General features: G+C 66.9%; 1 protein-coding gene across 1 annotated transcript; it reads left to right on the top strand.

The window, feature by feature from the left end:
* Nucleotides 1-1700: 1700 nt before the first annotated feature.
* LMNA (lamin A/C) lies at nucleotides 1701-16913 on the top strand. Its single transcript, XM_026073838.1, has 12 exons — nucleotides 1701-2321; nucleotides 11750-11906; nucleotides 12115-12240; nucleotides 12509-12679; nucleotides 12837-12962; nucleotides 13055-13275; nucleotides 13371-13584; nucleotides 13733-13840; nucleotides 14070-14189; nucleotides 14314-14412; nucleotides 15562-15825; nucleotides 16759-16913. Exons 1-12 carry the CDS (start codon nucleotides 1972-1974, stop codon nucleotides 16789-16791), a joined length of 1989 nt encoding a protein of 662 aa, XP_025929623.1. The 5' UTR covers nucleotides 1701-1971; the 3' UTR covers nucleotides 16792-16913.
* The last annotated feature ends 3083 nt before the right edge of the window (nucleotides 16914-19996 follow it).

Raw genomic sequence — 19996 nt, 5'->3', positions numbered from 1 at the left:
TTCGAAAGTCGGACCCTGGCTTTTCGCTGCGCGCTTGCGCTTCCCACCCCGCCACCGCCGCCGCCGCGCGCTGCCGGCCGTGACTCATCGCTGCCGCCGCTGCCGCCGGAGCGGGATTAATCATTAATAAGGACCGCGCGCCCGTGTGTGCATGTRTGTGTGTGTGTTTGTGTGTGTTGCTCCGGTTGCTGCGTGAGTCATTCCCGGCCTGCTGGAGGCTTTGCTTCCCTCCAATTAGTCGGAGAGGGGGATTGAGCTTTCTTGCAACGCAAGCAGGACAGGCTGCGCTCCGGGAAGGAAGCAACCCTTGCGCTGTGCTGCCGCTCCCGTGCCGTGCCGTGCCGGATGGGGATCACGCCGGAGGAGTACGGCGCTGGGTGGCCTTGTACCATGCCCCCATCTTGTGCCGTGCCGGAAGGGGATCGTGCCGGATAGGTGCTGTGCCAGGTGGCCTTGCACCGTGCCTTGATTTTGCAGCATGCCCCTGCTCTTGCGCCGTGCCGGATCTGTACCGTGCCGGATCWGTACCGTGCCGGATGAGTACGGCGCTGGGTGGCCTTGTACCATTTCGTTGGTCCCGTACCGTGGCTTTGGTCCGGCACCGTGTCTTTGGCGCGTCACCGGCCCTGTGCCGCGCTGGCTGGCCTCGCACCGTGCCGCCTGGGAGCTTTCCTCGCCTCGCCAGCCCCCGGAGCCCTCCGTCCGCAGGGTCCGGCTGGGCTGGATCGTGCTCGGAGGGATCGTGGCATGGGCACGCCCAGCTCCCCCGTGTCCCAAACCGCGGGGCAAAGCTCCTGCTCYGGTTTCCCTTGCTGAGACCCGGCAGCTCATTGCAGAGCTGAATTTTGCAGGGAGCCCGGAGGCCGCCTCGGCCGGGTCCCCGCTTGGCCCCGCTCGCGGCCGTCGGCCCCTCGTTCCCAGGGTGAGATTTGCCCCTTTCACTGCAGGGCCTGGCCGGGAACTGGGGGGGGACTGGGAATAACCAGCACCAGGAACTGGAGAAATGGGGGGAACGGCTGGCACTGGGAGCTGGGGGAACTGGGAATGGTGGGCACTGGCAATCGGGGGAATGGGGAATGGCTGGGATTGGGAACTGGGAGAATGGGGGGGGAACTGGGCATAGCTGGTGTTGGAAACTGGAGGAACTGGGAACTGGGCACAGCTGGCTCAGGGAGCAGGGGGAATTGGGAAACTGGGCACAGCTGGTGCCGGGCCTGGGGAGACTGGGAACTGGGCACAGCTGGCGCTGAGGACTGCAAGAACTGGGAGCACTGGGCAAAGCTGGCGCCGGGGCCGGAGGAGCTGGGGAAGCGGGGGGAGGACCGAGCCCTGTCTTCGGAGGTCTTGGGGTGCCCCAGCGGCCCCAGTGTTTCGGGTGACCTGGGACTCTGCGTCTGGGGCTGCTGGGGGGCGGGGGGGGGCTGGCGCCCAGCATTTGGGGTGCCACCGTCCCGGGAGCTCTGCCCAGTGGGAGGCTCGTGGGAGCCCGCTGCGGGGTGCCGGCACGGGGGCGCGGGGACGCAGGGTTGCCGTGGGAGCCGGGGGTCCCACTGCCCCATCCCGGCGCATCCCCCCGGCCGGGAAAATCCCACGACCCCACGCGACCAGGGGAATCGCCCCCCCCGTGCACGTGGGTCCCCAGTGGGCAAGGAGAGGGGGGGGCTCGCGGCAGGCTGCACGCTGGGGGGGGGGGGCCGCTCTCCCGCGGCCCGCTTTTCCCAGGGATGCTTTCCCGAGGAAAGGCCTTGCTTGACGCAAGCGGGCCGCGTCCTCCCCGCTTTCGGATAACCCCACCCTCCTCGTCCTCCTCCTCCTCCTCCCCGCGGCTCCGCCTCGCGGCGCACAGCGCAGCTGGCATATAAGCAAGCCGCTCAGGCAGCCGGGAGCAGCCGAGACAGTTGGGCGGGTGGCGTGGGACGCTTGCCGTGCCGTGCCGTGCCGTGCCGTGCCGTGCCCTCGACGCCGGGCCCCATGGCGACGCCTTCGCAGAAGAGGAGCACCCGCAGCGGGGCGGCGGGGACCCCGCTGTCGCCCACCCGCATCACCCGCCTGCAGGAGAAGGAGGACCTGCAGGAGCTCAACGACCGCCTGGCCGTCTACATCGACAAGGTGCGCTCGCTGGAGCTGGAGAACGCCGGCCTGCGGCTCCGCATCACCGAGTCCGAGGAGGTGGTGAGCCGCGAGGTGTCGGGCATCAAGGCCGCCTACGAGTCGGAGCTGGCGGACGCCCGCAAGACCTTGGATTCGGTGGCCAAGGAGAGAGCCCGGCTGCAGCTGGAGCTGAGCAAAGTGCGGGAGGAGCACAAGGAGCTGAAAGCCCGGTGAGTGCCGGAGCGGGGACCGCGGCRGTCGGGCGCTGCCGGCTCCTCCGCCCGCGCCCGAGCCGGGAACGGCAGAGGCCGCGGGCCCGGGCGAGCGCTGTCGTCACGCTTGGCAGGCGGCGAGGACGCGGGAGCCGGGCGGGAGGAAGGAGCGATCCGGGCGGGGGGGAGGCAGGGAAAGGGGAAACCCGTGACGCGGCCGGGGCAGGAGCGCCCGCAGCGGGGACCGCCGGAGGAGGGGGAGCCATCCCGGCGCTCCCACCTCCCGCCAGCAGCCCTGGCGCCATGTTCGCGCGGGCGGCCCCGGTGCCCTTGGATCGGGATCCGCGAGCGGAGCGGCCAGACGCCGGGGCCGGGGCCGCTCGGACGCGGCTGTGCTCCTAGGCAGGGGTTGGGCGACGTGGGGGCCAAGCCCTGGGCTCCGGCCCCTCCGAATTCGTCATCCTGGAGCTATTCCTAACTGCAATCCGGCACAAACTGGGAAGCGGTGCCAGCCAGCTGGCTCTGTCCTGCCTACAGATCTCTCCTGCTCGTCCTATTTTCCTCTGCTGTCTTTGGCAGTGGTTAAAGAAGCTGCTCTGGGTTTTTTTTGCCTTAACCCTGCCTGTGCCAGGCTGTCCCTGCGGTGCAGCGTCCCCCTGCCACGGAGTCGGAGATGCTCCGGCGACGTCCGGGTCCCCTGAGGACGCGGAGCTGCCRGGGCCGTGGTGGCGGGGCCCGGGGCTTCCCCTCCGCCGACGTGGAGCAGCAGCGGCCCGCGAGCCCCGGGCCCGCTCCGAGAAACCCGCAGGCGGTTCCCTCCCTTCTCCGGCTCCAGCTCGGGCTGGGCAGTGGCGGGATGACCCTGGCTTCCTCCGTTCGATCTTTTACCTCTTCTTCCGCGCACCTCGTTTTGCGTCGCTATCGAGAGACTAACGAGGCTAAAATTAACTTGCGCGGAACATGCCGTAAATAATCTACCTACTGGGAAGCGGGCGGCTGCGCAGCCGTTCACAGCTGTCTTTGAAAACCATGCGGCGTTTTATATTTAGCTTTCTGTTTCCCTCGCCTCCGTGCCGCGTTGGGAGCCGCGAGGCGGCCGCCCRCCGGCCGGGCTCGGCTCCGGGAAGGCGCCGGGCTCGGGAGCTGGCGGCACGAGGGGCAGCGCCCGGCCGGGCCGCCCGAAGGCTTTCGCTGCCGCCTGCGAGCGCCGAGCTATCTATCTATCTCGGCCGCGATCTTTCGAGAGCCGCGCGCCAGAAAAAATGCTCGGCCCGCAGCCGGCGCTGGCTCCGAGCGCTTTTTCCCGCGACGCCGCGCGCTCCTAGATCTCGCTGCGGTTGTCCTCTAACGCTGACAAATACCCTTTTGGGGGCGGAAAAAAAAACCACCTTGATTTGAGGGGATTCCCAGYGAGCAGCTCGCGCCTGGAGGTTAGTTTCTCTGGCTTTTCGGACCGCGGGTTTCGGAGAGCAGGGCTGGGATCGCCGCTGCCGAAGCACGGAGGCGTTTTAACGTGTTGAATCACCTCTGAGTCACGGCTCGCGAGATGGAAGGACGAGTCGGGCTGCGCCCGGTTCCCCGGGGAATGGCTTTGGGGCCCCTTCCCGACCCCAGAAATCCTCGCAGCGGCATCGGGAGAGCGTCTCGGCACGGCACAAGCGCCRGGCGGCTTCTCCCGCCTCCGTGCGCCTCGCCTAGCTCGGAAGCGGCTGCCGAACCGCTCGGCTCCTTCCCGCTCGCCGCCTTCCCCTCCTCGACCCCGGGCGGAAGCGCCCCGGGTATCTCCCGGGCTCCAGGCAGCTCCGGCGGGGCCTTATCGGTGGCCGGCAGCGCTGCACCCGCCGCGGGTTGTCCCGGCGGGCAGGGCGGGGGGCTCGCTGTCGGCACGGCACCCGCCCGGCGCCGCCCGGAGCTTTGCCTCCTCGGAAAAGCTGGGATGAGGGACGGCGGCAGCGAAGCGATGCATCGCTCACCTGGCTCCGCTGGGCTCCCCGTGGGGCGATGCCGGTGCCCGGAGCGCTGCCCGTGAGACGGGGCGGCGCGGCCAAGGCACCGGCAGGCCGGGACCCGTCGGCAGCCGCGGGGACTCGCTCCAAAATGCCCGGAGCGGGGTGGCACGGATGGCCTGTGGGGCCGGGCGGAGGAGCCGGGAGGTTCGCGGCGCCCCGYGGGCGGGCGAGGGGCGACTCCCTGCCGGCACAGACGCCTCTCGCCTCCGAAACAGGAACCAGGCTCTCGTTAGCGGCTCCGCTGATGAGCGATGGCTTCCTGAATTGCAGCCCCTAACCTGATTAAGCCGGTGGCTTGGCATCGCCTCTTCCTCCCCAGGCCCGGATCTCATTCCCGGCTTTAATGAGGAAAAATCGGCCGCCTTTGCGGGCTCGGGAAGCGAGAAGCATCGTAGGGACCCAACCGAGTTGCCGTCGGCGGTCTGGGGCTTAACCCCACGGCGAATCCCGGCTGCCCGGAGCCGACCGCGGTTAGCGCAGGTGGATTTGGCCCGCCGCAGGGTTTTGTGGTGACCTTGGGAGCGGGTCGYGAGGAGCTCGCCTGCGCGGGGGCTCCCCCCCCCCTCCCGGAACGGCACGCGGCTCCGCTGGAACGTTTTGCAGGGGGAGAAACCTCAAACCGCTGGGACRGTTCCCCCCCACCCCCGCCTCCCCTCTCCTAGATCTCATAGAAATCTTTCCCGGGGGGAAAAAAACCGCTTTGGCTCCGAGGAGGATCTGCCCTTGGAGAGCAAACAAAGAGCAGATTGTGCAAGGCGGCGGGTGACGCCGGGCCGGGACCCCGCGGTGCCCAATGCCTGCCGCCCCGCGGACCCCTCTTAAACCAAACTCCGGCATAAACGAGCATCCAGCCCCTTTTCTGCTGGAAACGCTGACTCCCRGAGCGGGGACCCCGTCTGCTCCGCGTCCTTCTCGCGGGGGAAAACGAGAGGAATCCTGTTGCTTCGAACGTTTTCTCCCGCGGGGATCCGCCCCGGTAGACCAAGGGCCTTCAGCCCCCTTTTAATGGGGGGGTTAAACAGAAGCGATCTCAGGGCGCAGCGGGGCAAACGGGGCCGGTTTCGGCTCGGGTGGGCCACTCGGCACGGCCGGGGGACGCAGCCATGCCCCGCGGAGCTCCCGGCGCGGCGGCTCCCGGCCTGCCCCGGCGGCRCTCGCTGCCTCGAGCGTTTTTCAGACTCGCGCACGTCATTTCGGCTGCCTGGATCCCGTTAACGCTTAAGCGTCGGGGCCCCGCGGAGCCGTTCGCCGCGGCTCTCCCGGCGCGCGAGGAGGGCGGCGCGGCCGGGCCGGGGCGCCCCGCGCCTCTGCCAGCTCCTTATTTTGCTAAATCCRTGCCCTTCGGGAGCGGCAGATTCCTCCCCTGCTGCTGGCAGCCGGGATGGGAGGAAGCCGCCGGAGCACTCCCAAAATGAAGCTGGGGGCCTCTCGCGTGCCCGAGCCAGCTCAGGCTGCGCAAGGYGCTGCAGGGAGCAGCCGGGACGGGGCCGCTCCGGGCACCGTCCCCGCTCTGCTCCCTGCAGGAAACGTTTTTCCCCTCCTGTTTGCGCCTCTCTCCGGGCATGTTCCTGCCCCGTGCTGCGGCGCTGGATCCCCTGCTGCCGAGGCCGCGTGAGCCCCGGCRCTATACATAGCCGTCACGCGCCCACCTGCCCCGGCTCTGTCCCGCTGCCGGCTCAATGGCCTCAGTGTGCGGCCGAACAACTGCGGCGGGCCGGGGCCGGGGGCGGCGGGCTGGCGCGGCTTCGCGGCCACGGCTGTCTCGCTTCGGGCCAGGAGCGAGCCGAGAGGCGGCCACATCGAAGCCCGGCTCTCGGCTGCCCCGGAGAAACCCCGGCGCGGTGCCGCGAGGGTTTCGCAGCCCGTTGCTGTGGGCTGCGGACGSTCGGGAGAGGGGAGCTGGGTGCAGGATGGGTAACGAAACGAAGCCGCAGAGACGCCGCAAAACCGAGCCGGGGGCAGGACGCTGCCGTCGCCGGGCTCCTGACTCGGCGCCGTCTTTCGTGTTGGCCTCCGCTGCCGCTCGCAAACCGATTTCCTTCGCGCGCCGCAAAGGAAAGCGAAGGCGAGCGCAGCCCGCGGGCGCAGCTCCCCGCTCTGCCCCGCGTCTCCGTACGAGCCCGGCGGCCAGTCCCTCTTTATCCGCCCGCTCCGTGCGGAGGAAAGCTCGCAGCCCGCGCGGTGCCGGCTCGCTCGCCGTGCTCCTCGCTGCAGCTCAGGCCGCTGGGGCTGCGGCGGCGGAAGCTGCGGATCCGAGAAGTGCAAAGCGGCGAGGACAAAGTCCCCTAACGGCTCCGGCGGGGAGACGGCGGGTGCCCAACGGCTGCACTTTACCCTGCTTAACGTGCAGGGTTGCAGCGTTACAGGTGCTGGYGCCGCGTCCGTGCAAAGAGGCGACGGAGCCGGGAGCTAGGAGCGACCGCTTTAAGCGACGGCTCTCCGAAAGCTTTTGCATTTTTGCATCCCGGCTGCGAGCGGCCCAGAAGAGCCTTGCTGATAGCAGAGAGCTCTCGAAGCGCTTGGGCGATTGCAGCCTCTGGTGCCACCGGGCTTCTTGCTGCAAAACGAAGCCGCACCGGGGTGGCCTTAATGCCACCGAGCTCTTGCGCTCGCAGCTCTCGGCAGCGTCTCCTGGCTTCGACGGCAGGGCTGGGTCCTCCCGCGAAGCTTAATCTATCCCAGCCGTAGCGCTTGGCCGGAGGCTGCGCTCGGCGCTGCCAGTTTGCTGGGATTTTATTTAATAGCAGTTTTGGCGATGCTCTTTCCCCGTTAAAGCCCCAGCTCCGAGTCACGTGAGTCCAAGCAAAACCCGTGGGGTTCGGGACGGGACTCGGAGCATCGGGGCGCGGGCGAGCCGGCGCGATGACTCACGCTCAGCTGCGCGTCCTCGGGCCGGCGCAGGGTGCGGCCGCCGCGGGGCTTTGCCGTGCCCCCGCGCGGCCCGCTGCTCCGGCGCTCGCCTGCCCCTTCCKTCCTGCCGCGCGCGCGTGCCGGGGGGGAGCGCGGCGCTGCACCCTGGCGCGATGCTGCCGAAGCGGCTCTTGCAGGCCAGGGCAGAGCCGGAGCCCCGGTTTTCAGGGCAGAGGAGCGAATACGCGGCGTGCGTGTCCCGACTAGCGCGCGGCGCTGCTTTTGCAACCCGCCTCTGGCTCCGCTGCTGCGGTGCAAAGAGCTCCGGGGCCGTGATTTCCCTTGCATCCGCCACGCGGGGACGAGGGAGCGGACGGCGAGGCCGAAGCCTCCCGAGCGGCCTCGTYTGCAGAGCGATGCTGCGCGAGGGGAGAAACCCCTGGTGCGGGTGGGGGTCCAGCCCCGGAGCGGCGATGCGGGATAAACCGYGCTTCGGAGGGATGCGCTCAGCCTCGCCGCCATCCCAGCGGGGACACCTCTGCCCTGCCGTCCCTGTTTGGGGACGCGGCGCGGCCGAGCGCTCGCTGGGCCGGTGGTGACTCACGCCGGCAGCCCGAAGCRGGCGAACGGGGCCGCCGGCGCGGGCGGCGCTGCCTCCCCTCCGATGCGTGCAAACAAGGCGCCGGCCTTGTGGCCATGTAAATACCTCGGCTGCCTTTATCTGCTCGGGCTCGGCTCCGCCGGCCGGGAGAGCGAACGCTTTTGTTCCCTGCGAGATGGGTGGCAGCTGGATCCAACAATTCCCCCTTTGTTTCTTAGGCAAATTTGGCCGGCCGGCAGCTTTGCGTACCCAGATTTATGGAAAACGGGGTGAGCTGCGTCTTCACTGCTGCTCTGGGCAGGAAAGGGGAGACCTTGAGCTTGCTTTGCCCTYTCTCGGGTCGTCGCCGCCTTCTCCCGACCCTGCCCCGGCTGCACCAGCCCGTTTCTTGCAGCGGGTCGGAGCGACGCTCCTCGCGCTCGGCACAGCCGGGACGGCGGTACCTGTAAGCCACGGTTCGGAGCAGCCTCCTCTTTGCTTTCCGGGACCTTGCACGGGGCAGCTTTGCATCCGGAGACGGCCGCCAGCCCCCGGGACACRCACGTGCAAAGGGTCGAAAGGAGCAAAGCGCCGACATTTGCATGGGGGCAGCACATTCCCGGCTGCCGGGCCCGCGTCCGCAGGCCGGGATTTGCATGCCTGCTTTTCCTCGGCCGCTCCCTGCCAGGGCGGCCGCGGCAGCAGCTGCTGCCGAGTCCCGGCGAAACGCGAGCGTCCGGCTGCCTCCCCCCRCCCCGGCGCTCCGGGTCCCAAGGACGTGATTAATACGGGTGACTCAGCTCCCTTTTTTTTAAGCCACGTTTATAGTCCCTACCCGCGACGTGTCGAATCCCGGCAGGAAAAGCTGCGAAGCTGCACTTTTATCTTCCTCTTGCTCCGCGCTGCGGCACGCGACCACRGAGGATCAATCCTGCCCCTTGTCCTGCAAAAGCACCGCCTGGACCCGGAGAGCCGCGGCGGCTCCAAGCGCCCTGCCCCAGGGAGCCGACTCACACCCTCCGGAGCCGGCGAAACCCCCTTTTCCAGCTCAGACCCCTCCGTGGGGAATATTTGTGGCGGATTGCCGGCAGCGCGTGACCGCTGTGCTGGACGCTCATACGTGCCTGCAGCTCCCATCCTGGCAATGGGGTTTGGGAAGAGTCAGGGATGACCCTGGTTTTGGGAACAACAGGCCAGGCAGCTCCCAGCACCGGCCGCAACGTCCCTCCTTTGCCGGCGTCACACTGTCGGGTCCGGTTTTGTCCTTCTGGCTTGCAGCGATGGAGCCGTTCTGGTTCATYTTCGGCACGCGAGCAAAAGACCGGATCCCAATTTCGGGCGGGCGAACCTCAGCTCTTAAGAGATGCCAAGTGGCTGTTTGCGCTGCGCCGGGCGGCCCGGGGGGGCCGAGCGTGCCGGGAGYGTGCGGCGCGGCTCCTCCGGCCGGCGCCGGCCCCGGGACGGCGCTTTGCCGCAGCCGCCCGCGCTGGCTGGGTGGGGGCCGTTTCCCCGCGGCCTTGGGCACCGTCTGGCGCGGGTTTTGGTGCCCCGGCAGGATGCTGGCTCCGTGCAGATGTTCCCCTCGCCGGCTATTTACAGCTCCCCTGCTAGGAGACCGGCTGATGTTTATCCTGGTGATTTGGCAAAGGCGCTGCCGAGCGCAGCGGCACGGATGAGTCAGGAGCTGGGAGAAGCTGCTTTGCCACATTCCCATTGCCCCACCRCCGAGGTTTTCCCAGCCCGCCTTTCCTCCTGCAGTCGCTGCCTCTTGTCCTGGGGGGAACCCGGGCCTGCGAGCACCCACGGGAAAGCCCCGCTGTCGGAGCCATGCTGGGACTGGGGACAATTCCTGGTGCTGGGAATGACCCCCAGTGCCAGAGGCAGCGCGGTGCAGAGCAGCGAGCCCWAGCCGGGGCGGTGCAGGGCTCCTCCTCGCAAACGTATCCGTGCCAAACCTTGGCGCTGCGCCTTTCCCTGCCTCAGTTTCCCAACCCGTACGTGTTTCCTAAGGCTTTCCCGGCACAGCCGTCCCCCTGGCACGCGACCAGGTTGCTTCGGAGCGGGCTGCTGCCTTTTTTTTGGCTCGCTGGCAGCAAGGCGAGAAACYGCAGTCGCTGGGGGGGTTGCGGACAAGCGAAAAGGCTTTAAAYGGGACCGCGGGAGCCAGCGCGAGCCCGCGAGCTCCCGGGGAGCTCAGCCCAGCTTGGCACTTTGGGGTGGAGTTTGGAGCCAGCAGCTCGGAGGCGGCGGCGGAGGGCAACGCCCGGCTCTCCCGCTGCCTCCGTGCCTGCGCCTTGGTCCCCTTCCAGTTTGCAAAGCTCGGCGTTGCCCAAGCCGCGACACGCCGGCCGGCAGCCGCCCGCCGGGGCAGCCCCGTCGTGCCGCGGCGGCTCCCGACGATGCGCCGGCAGCGGGTGAGGCCGAGCAGGTCCAACTTTCCATTAACGTTGGGATTTTCTGGCAGCGCCGCCGCAATTTTCTTTCTTTTTTTTTTCTTTCCTTCCCCCCCCCTTTCCTGCTTTTAAAAGCTAAAAATAAAACGTCTTGAGGCCCCTTTTCCCCTCCACGTTTTCTCTCGAGACGGTTGTTCCTCGAGGGTTTTGCGCCGCAGCAGCGGGTCGGGCTCTCGGCTTCGAAACGCGCTTCCTCGCCCGCCTGCCTCTCGGTGCCCGGGGCCGAATCCTGCRCCTTTCCTTGCTCCCAAACTGGCGGCCGCTCCAGCCTGGGTGTCGGGGATCAAACCCCGGCTCCTCGCGCCGCTGCCGGCTCCGGTGGCGCTTGCGGCGAGCGCGGGGGCTTGGGAGCCGCTGGCATTTTTGTGCCGTGAGTCACTGGCACGGGAGGAGGAGCGGGTTGCGCGGGAGCGCCGGGGCTGGCAGGCGCCTGCCGGGCTCCAGCGCGGGAGACCAGGGCTGCCTTCCTCGGAAAGAAATGTGGGAGTATCCATCTTTCCCGAAAAGGAGCATAAAGAAGGTCTGGCCGGGGTGGCCGGCTTGTCCCGGGGTTTCCCATTCCCATGGCCCGGAGGCGGCAGGGCCTCCGTGGCCTTGGCCGCCCCGCGGACGCAGCATGGCCTTGGCCCGTCTCGCTGCCGGGATTCCCTGGCTGGGCATGGATCCCACCCTGCTCCGGGGCTTGATCCTGCTGCTCTCCTGCCGCCTGGGCCAAGCGGGCTACCAACCCCCCCCCCCGGCCAGTATTTTTACCCGTGATCTCATGGCTCGGGCGCTCGCTGCCCGTCCCAGGAACGCGCACCGAGCCGGCGGCCGGGGTTGCCGAAAGCGGGGTGGGCTCCTGGCTACGGCAGAGCCTCCTCTTTTATAGGGCCCCCCCAAAATAGCGTCGGGTTGCGTTTGGGTGGYTTTGAGCTGGATAAAATTCCCCGGCTCCAGCAGGTTTGGGGCTATCCGGGAGCAGCCTTGATCTGCTGCTGCTGGAGGGCTTGGAAAAGCTGCGCAACCCCCCCCGGCCGGGGGAAACTGAGGCACGAGGTGGGGAGGCGGCGCCGGGGTTGCAGAGCGGCGAGGCCAGGAGAGCTGAAGCAGCGACCGAGTCTGTATCCAGAGGGGCGGCTGAGCCTCTGCGCTCAGTACCGTCTTTGTGCTGCTCCAGCACCTTCGCTGCACCAGCCCCGGCCTCATCCTGCCCGCGAGAGGCCCGCGGGGCTCCGGCAGCCGCGGCGGCGCCGGACTGGCGCGCGCCTGGTGCGCACTGACCTCTAGCGGGTGCAGACGGGCCCCGTGGCGGGACGCGGATCGCGCCCGGGCGTCGCGGCCTCCGCCGGCGTTTCCACGCCACGCACGGGTCTGGTTTGCGGCGGCCGAAGCGGCGAGGCTGGGCCGGCTGCRGTGCCCTCGGCGGGTCCGTGAACTGGTTGCGGTCTTGCATCTCTTCCCCCGCCGGGGTTAAATGTATCCCCGGTGCTGCGCGCCCTTGTTCGGTCCGGGGTACGGAGCGCCGTTCCCCGCCGCCGGCCGCTCACGGGCGCCGTCTCCGCTGCGTTGCAGGAATGCCAAGAAGGAAGGGGACCTGCTGTCCGCCCAGGCGCGCCTCAAGGACTTGGAGGCCCTGCTCAACTCCAAGGAGGCCGCGCTCTCCACGGCCCTGGGGGAGAAGAGGAACCTGGAGAGCGAAGTGCGGGACCTGCGGGCGCAGGTGGCCAAGGTGAGCGGCAGCAGCCCTTTCCCCCGCCGTTTTGGGGTGCCCCGTCCTCCACGATGGCCCCTCGGTGGGATGGAYGGAGGGAGGGATCCTGGTTTCCAGCCGGTGCTTCGGGGCTGTGCCCAAAGCCGGACAGCCCCGGCAGGGGGGCAAAGCCATCTGCCACCGTCCCCGGGACCCAGCAGTGACGGTTCCTCTCACCTCCCCGCAGCTGGAAAGCGCCCTGAGCGAGGCCAAGAAGCAGCTGCAGGATGAGATGCTGCGCCGCGTGGACGCCGAGAACCGGCTCCAGACGCTCAAGGAAGAGCTCGAATTCCAGAAGAACATCTACAGCGAGGTGAGCGGGGCTCAGGTGGGCGGCTGGCCGCACGGGGCTGCCACGGGCCGCTCCGGTTCCCGTGGTTATCGGAGCGGTGCTTGCTCCACGCAGGGCTCTCTCCAGCCCGCGGGAAGCACACATGGAGCAACCGCTAGCGGCTCTGCTCACGCCTCCGTGCAGAAGGCCCATCCCATGCGCCAGCTCAGGCTGACCCTCTCGTGCATCGCGGCCCCCCGGCCTGATCCCGTCTCCCAGGCTGACACCGTGTCCCCTGTCCTGCCCCCAGGAGCTGCGGGAGACCAAGCGCCGCCACGAGACCCGCCTGGTGGAGATCGACAACGGGCGGCAGCGGGAGTTCGAGAGCAAGCTGTCCGAGGCCCTGCAGGAGCTGCGCAGCCAGCATGAGGCCCAGATTAAGCTTTACAAGGACGAACTGGAGAAGACCTACGGTGCTAAGGTGAGGGGCAGCCGCGTGCCGGGTTCCTCCTCGCACACAGCCCCTTGCTGGGGCTCTGCTCTGCGTTTTCCCCCTCTGCACCTCGGGGTGCCGGTGGGCAAGGGGACTGGGGATGCGCAGGAGCGGGACGCTAACAGGCCTCGTCTCTGCCCTCCAGCTGGAGAACGCCAAGCAGTCGGCCGAGAGGAACAGCAACATGGTGGGGGCCGCCCACGAGGAGCTGCAGCAGACCCGCATCCGCATCGACAACCTCTCCTCCGAGCTCAGCCACCTGCAGAAGCAGGTAAGCCGGGGCCATGGGCTTTCCTGCGAGCCGATCCCTTCCCGGGGACGCCCCCGGATGGAGCAGCCTCCCTCACCTCCCTTCTCGCACAGTTGGCTGCCAAGGAGGCGAAGCTGCACGACTTGGAGGACGCTCTGGCCAGGGAGCGGGAGACCAGCCGRCGCCTGCTCTCCGACAAGGAGCGGGAGATGGCCGAGATGCGGGCGCGCATGCAGCAGCAGCTGGACGAGTACCAGGAGCTGCTGGACATCAAGCTGGCCCTCGACATGGAGATCAACGCCTACCGCAAGCTGCTGGAGGGCGAGGAGGAGAGGTGAGTGGGGGCACTGCCCAGGTCCCCCGACGGGCTGTGCGGGTCCCAGCTCTCTCATCCTCACCAGCTCCATCTCGCCTTCTCCCCCTGCCCAGGCTGAGGCTGTCTCCCAGCCCCTCTTCCCAAAAAGGAGGATCCCGTGGCCATGGGATCCACTTCTCCACCCCGGGCTCCTCCAAGAAGAGGAAGCTCGAGGACAGCGAGAGCCGGACCAGCTTCTCCCATCACGCTCGAACGAGCGGGCGTGTCGGCGTGGAGGAGGTGGACTTGGAGGGCAGATTCGTCCGTCTCAGGAACAAGTCCAACGAGGTGCGTTTACCTCCAGGGAGGATCCCCAGGGCCTGCTGGATCCCCAGTGGTGTAATTCAGCCCCACTTCACCTCGTGGGCGGGAGGCAAACTGGGACGAGCTGGGGAGGAACAGGGAGGTCTCAAGGTTGCTGCTTTCCCTCTTGCAGGACCAGGCGATGGGGAACTGGCAGATCAAGCGGCAGAATGGAGACGATCCCCCCATCACCTACCGCTTCCCCCCAAAGTTCACCTTGAAGGCTGGCCAGATAGTCACGGTGAGTCACCACCCAGCAAAGGTCCCGCTGGGCTCCTGGGGTGGATCAGCCAAGACCCCAATCCCAGCCCGGCCATTGGTCTTGGGAGCACTCAGAGGTGATGCGGAGCAAGGGATACGATTGCTCGGGTTGGAGCCAGGCTCCTTGGCACATGGCCCTGCCGGGGGCCTGACCCATATCACCAGGATCTGTCCTGCAACATCACCGTTCTCTCTGCTTTTCTCCATAGATCTGGGCCTCGGGGGCTGGAGCGACCCACAGCCCCCCCAGCGACCTGGTGTGGAAATCCCAGAGCAGCTGGGGCTCTGGGGAGAGCCTGCGGACCGCCCTGATCAACTCCAACGGCGAGGTGAGGCCCTGCCGGGCCGCGTGGTGCTGGGATGCACCGTGGCACGGGAAGGGGAGCYGGGCGGCACAGCCCAGCGAGGCGGCGAAGCAGCACGGTCCTCTGACCCCTCTCCTGTCCTCTCCAGGAGGTGGCCATGCGGAAGCTGGTCCGCACCGTGATCATCAACGACGAAGACGAGGATGATGAGGATGACGAAGTCAGCATCCACCACCGCCATCACCATGTGAGTACCGCGCTTGGGAAAGCACTGGGCCCGGGGGGTCGGTCACAGGGATGCCAGATTCAAGCTCCAACTGGGCACTTCTGGCCCATTCTGCTGCTTGGATCAGGGTGGGAGGCAGCTCAGCACCATGCAGAATCAAACCCTATGGGAGAAGGCACCTGGAAGGGTGCTCTGGAAACAACCACATGGAAGAAGCCAGCAGACCTCCGGCACCTGGAAAAGATCCCTGCTCACCAAGAGGGCTCTACAGACCTTGCTGGTGGTGGGGGCAAGCTRAAAGCATCTCCAACCCAGAAGGACCTTGACCTGCTGCATGAAGAGATGGAGGAGCTGGGAGGGAGGCTGAGCCCAGAGCTGGAGGACAGGATGGTGGAAAACTGATGGAAGATGCTTCCCAATGGCAGCTGCTCCAACCTCTCTGCTTCACCAGGGCTCTGGAAGAGATCCAGAGGTGACTTTGTCCTTCCACTCAGCCCATCGCTCCCCTCRCTGAGCTGAAATATGCCCGGGAACGGCAGCGCGCAGAGAACAGGCAGCGTGCCAGAAACGGAGCTGCGGCCGCTTCTCGCCGCATCAAAGCAAACATCCCTGGCTGCAGCGATGGGAGCCCCCGCCAGCCCGTCCCTGGGGGCGGAGATCTGTGTCCCGCACAGGAGACACCTGCAGGAATCCTGCACGGAGARCTGCTGTCTCCATGACCGTGCGCCTTGATGCTGCTGAAAAATCTGCCAGATGCAGCTCCCGGGGGCTTTGCGTAGCGGGAGCTGGACGTGAGGTCCATGATCAGCTTCCCTTCTAATTGCTCTGGATCCGAAGAGCCGTGCCAAGACGGATATTGATTATCTCTAGATGAACGAGCCAGGCTCCCGCAGGCCAGCGCTGCCCATTTGTCAGGGGGTTGAATCCTTTCCAAGAGCGAGTTTCCCCTCGGGAAGCAGTCAGCCAACACGGGCTGYGCCCTTCAGAGGAAATAAGGAAGAGGATGCTCTTAGCTGAAGATGGGCACGGATAAAAACTCTGCAGAGCAGCGGGAAGAGCCCGCTTGGGTCACGGCTGGTGCTGCCACGGTCCTCGGGGCGGGACGCTCAAGCCGGAAGACGCTCGGGCAGGTACTCAAGGCCCTTTTTATCTGTGTTTCCCCCCGTTTAGGCCAGCTGCAGCGGCTCTGGCGACCCCGGCGAATACAACCTGCGCTCGCGCACGGTTGTCTGCGGCACGTGCGGCCAGCCGGCCGAGAAGTCGGGAAGCCAGAACGCCGGCATTGGCGCCATGTCCTCGGGATCGTCCACCTCCAGCGTGACYGTCACCCGCAGCTACCGCAGCGTCGGCGGCTCCGGAGGCGGCAGCAGCAGCCTGGGGGAAAACCTGGTCACCAGGTCCTACATCCTGGGGAGCTCCAGCCCCCGTAGGCAGGTTAGTGCCATTTCCAGACCCTGCTGAGCCTTGGGCAYGGACTCTTCTTGCTCTGGTAGGTCTTTTTTTCCTGGTCTTGCATCGTACAAGCCAACGCTGCAGGTGTCTCTTCTCTCTCCGTCTTTTCCTCCTCTTGTCATCTTGCCCTGGGCATCTGCTGGCATGCACGAGGTCTATAAGCTCTATATGCTCACGTCCCTCGCTAYAAGGAGATGAGCTGGGATGCCGGAGCAAGCGGAGACGATCGGCTAAGCCGGCTCCGGCGAGGCCCCCGTCTCCCAGCAGCGGGGCAGGGAGGGGACGAAGCCGCACGGGCACTTTGAGTCCTGCCTTTGGCGTTTCCCCCGCTCCCAGCTGAGCCCACGGCTCGGACTCGGACACCCCGTCCCCACCGGCTCGTCCCGCTCGAACGCGGCTCGTAGCGTCAGACGCAGGGCAGCGTCTGGGGACAGTTTCCCCTCGCTGGCCCGGCACTGTGCCACCGTCAGCAAGTGCTCGGCGGCACCGACAGCCCCGTGCCGGGGTATCCGTCATCCTCCACGGTTACCGATCCGGTGCGGCAAATGCACCATGGCCAAGCGTTATTAATGGTGGTAACATGAATATTTCAGCGCTTGGCATTCGCTATCAGATTAGCGCTCTTCTCGTCAATATTATTACCCTCATATATTACYGCTAATTCTCATATTTCTGACTTCAGTGCTATAAATATCCCGGCTGGAGCCGGAGCACAACGTGCCGCCGGGGCCAGGCGGGACGGGAGCCAGGGCTGCACGTGGTCCCGGTGCTCGGTGGTGGAGCGCAAGGCTGCCGAGAGCACGGCGGGTGCCCTGGGTCCCCGCTTGGCCGCTGCTGCCTGTCGCCACCGCCGCAGCGGGAGCAAGCGGATAGTAACGCTGCATTTTTCTTCTTTTTTCCTCTCTTTCCTTCCAGGCTCAGGCTCCGCAAAACTGCAGCATCATGTAACTCCGTGGCGCCATTCCCATGTTTCCTGGCCGTCTCGAGCTAGTTTTTCCCAAAGCAAAATAATTTTTTTTTTCCTTTAAAAAAAGTCAAAAACCGAGGTTGGGTTTTTTTGTTTTCTATAGCAGGAATTTTATATATATATATATAAAAAATGCTAAAAATGCTTTGATTTTTTTTTTGTAAAGAAAAAAATCTATTTCTATAAAAAAAAAACAACAAAAAAAGCTTTTCAGCTTCAAACTTTTTTTAAAACTTCAGCCAAAGACACCGAGGAATTGTTTACCGAGCAGCAATGCAGCAACAGATCGTAGTTTAATAGCTCCGTAGATGATATCTTTTTTTGCCAAAGCTTTTTATATAGGACTAGGAGAAGTAAAGCCATCCTCAGCGGTGCCGAGCCCCCGCCGACATAACCCAGGGAGTCACCCCGGCCGTGCTCGCGGGCACGTGCCTTGGAGGGTCGTTGTCTCAAGGAGAGCAAAGGGCCTTTGCAACCCTTTTTTGGGGGGATTTGGACCTAAATTCCTTCTTTTTTTGTGGGGTTCTTTTATTTTTAGCTTTTTTTCCTTCCCCTGCAGGGCCGGCTCAGGGGGCTCGCGGCCCCCCGCGGCCGCGTGGGCATTACCTCGCTGCCGTCCGCCTGCGCTTGCTCCGCTCCATGCCGCCGGCAGGAAGGCCGGTAGCTCGCTCCATGTATTCCCAGGCAGAGGGACGTCTTTCCCCCCTTTTTTTCTTTTTTTAAGCAGCCAAGTTGTGCCTTAAGGAAGGTGTGGAGAGGCTGAGGGTGCCGCCCCGGGAGCCGCGGTCCGGCAGCGTCTCACCCAGCGAGGCATCAAGGTTAGAGCGAGCGGAAATCCCGGGAAGCTTCCCCGGGCCCTGGGACCAGCCGGGAGCCCGCGGCAGAGCAGCGTGGGCTGCGGGTGCCTCCGGCCYGGCGCCCCGTCCTCCGCGGTGGTTTTGCTTCTCCTTTTCCCGGCTGCCGTGGGTCCGGCTCCCATCCGGCGGCAGGAGCCCGGGAGCTCAGTTCAGGGGCAGGACGAGGGTGCTTAGTCCAGGACAGGTTTGCTAGGAAAGAGCATTTTGGGATCGAGGGAAGGGGTTTTGGGGGCCCTGCACAGGCAGCTCCCCCCCCCCCACGCCCCGCGAGGGCCCATCCGGCCGTCGGCGGAGATTTCAGCTTTTTTTTGGGGGGGAAGCTCGCAACAGCCCCCCGCCGCCTCCAGCTCTGCCCCGGGGGGGCAGCGTGAGCTGCCCGGCGTCGGCGTCCCCCCCCTCTGCCTCCCGCTCCGAAGCGTCGCCTCCGCCAGCGGGGACCTCCGCGCGGCCGGATCCGGCGAGCCCGCGCACCGCTCCGCGCTCCGCGAAGCTTCTGTATTTACCGCCTGTATTTCCTCCCCGAATCAATACAGCCAGAACCCTTCCCACCCCGTGTGCTGTCGTGCTTGGGGGGCTTCGCTGCCGGGGTCCTCGCAGCCCGGCGCCCCGGGGGGGGAAGCGCCGCGGCCCCCTGCGCCCCCCTTTGCTCGGCTGCCGGGGCCGGATGCTGCAAGCCGGGGCGGCCGGTGTCTCGGTGGGGCCAGTAGCTGGGAGGGTGCAATTTTTTGGGGGGGGGTTCAATGATTTTCCCCCCCCGCCAAGGTTTCTGGGGATGGCTGGGAGGGCTGGGGGCTCCGTGCCAGGCTGCGCTGGAGCGGCGGGAGGAGAAGGAGCCCCTTAAAGCCGGCTGCKCCTAATCGGCTTTGCCGGGTGCCGTGCCGGGGTGCCGCGATGTGAGGCACCGGCTCGCCGGCGGCCGGGGCGCAGGCACGGCCAGGTAGGTGCCCGGGCTGCCCGGTGCGGGGACACCTTCTGCTCCAGCGCCTCCGGGTGCAAGCGGGGCTGGGAGCGGGCAGGGGGCTCCGGGGTCCCTCCYGCGGATTTGGGCGCCCCCGCGGCGCGCACGGCGCCCGCGCTGCCTTTTGCACCAGCGTCTCGCCCCCACGGGGGTTAATGCAGCACCGGGGGGGGGGTCCGGGGCTCTCGCCCCTCGCGGGGTTCGGTGCCGGCACCGCCCCGCGCCCTGTTTGCCCCCGGGCCAGCGGGTGTATCGAGCACGCCGGCCTCGCGAGCCTGCCACCCCGGCGGGGACGCAGCGCGCTCGGAGCTGCAAACGCTGCGGCCGAGCAGCCCCCGGGCCTTTGCTCCGCGGCCCTGAGCCGGGAACGCAGGCGTCCGGCTCCTGCTCCCGGCCCCGGCACGGCACGGCCCCCAAAAGTCACGGGTTTGCGCCCAAAATAGCAGGGCGTTTAACAGGGGGAAAAGCCAACAGTGCTGCTGGGACCTCGTGCTGCCGCCCGGGCGTGTTTGGGAGGAAAAATGATGTCAGGAGGCCATCCGAAATGTCACGCTGGGTCCCCGAGCCGAGCATGGGACCCTGCTCACCCCGCTGCTGCTGCCCTTTGCCACCCTGCCCCGGTGCCACGCGCCGGCGGGGACCTTGCACAAGAGCACATGTGACACCGCTCCGGCCCAGTGCACGAAATCCGGGCCGGGTTTTGCCGCTGCCCCTGCAGCCCCCACGGGGCTGAGCCCTGCCAGGCTGCGGCCTGGCAGCTGGAGAGGGTGAAAACCAGGCCTGGAACGCAGCGTGGTGACCCGGCCTCGCTCACTCGTGCACCGAGTGCCAAGGCCTCTGCGGAGATGCGCTGCAGCGCGCGGCCGGGTTTGGCGCGCCGGGGTATGAACAAAATCTGACCTGTTGGGGGCAACAGCCAGTCTGTGGGGGCCCGGAGCAAACGCCGCGACGGGGACAGAGCCGGGACTGAACCTGCCGGCTGGGGCCAGCGTGGTCGGGACGGGGCGTCGCAGAGCGGGCGCTTGGGGCCCCGCCAGCCCCCCGCGTGCCCCGGGGGATTAAGGTCAGGCTGCCCCACTAATCCCGCAGGTGGTTAAATCGGGAGCTTGTGCCCGCTGCAGCCCCGCTCGCACCCCCCCAGCTCCGCGGCCGGTCGGGCACACGGTGCTGCCCGTCCCGGGGCGGCCGCGGGGTCGGGGGAGAGCCGGGAGCGCAGGACGCCGGGGTCCTGTGCCCCGGGGGCAGGAGGGGGCCGGGGTCTGGCTCTGCCTCCTCGCGCCAGGCTTTGGCTAAGTCTCCGGCGGCCCGGGAGCGGGCAGGCACGAGGCACAAGCTCCTTACGGCACCGGGCGAAGGCTGGTGGCCTCCCCG

This window comes from Apteryx rowi, unplaced genomic scaffold (genome assembly GCF_003343035.1).
Source record: "Apteryx rowi isolate R43461 unplaced genomic scaffold, aptRow1 scaffold_379, whole genome shotgun sequence".
Lineage (NCBI taxonomy): Eukaryota > Metazoa > Chordata > Aves > Apterygiformes > Apterygidae > Apteryx > Apteryx rowi.
This window is presented reverse-complemented; position numbering and strand designations above follow the sequence as displayed.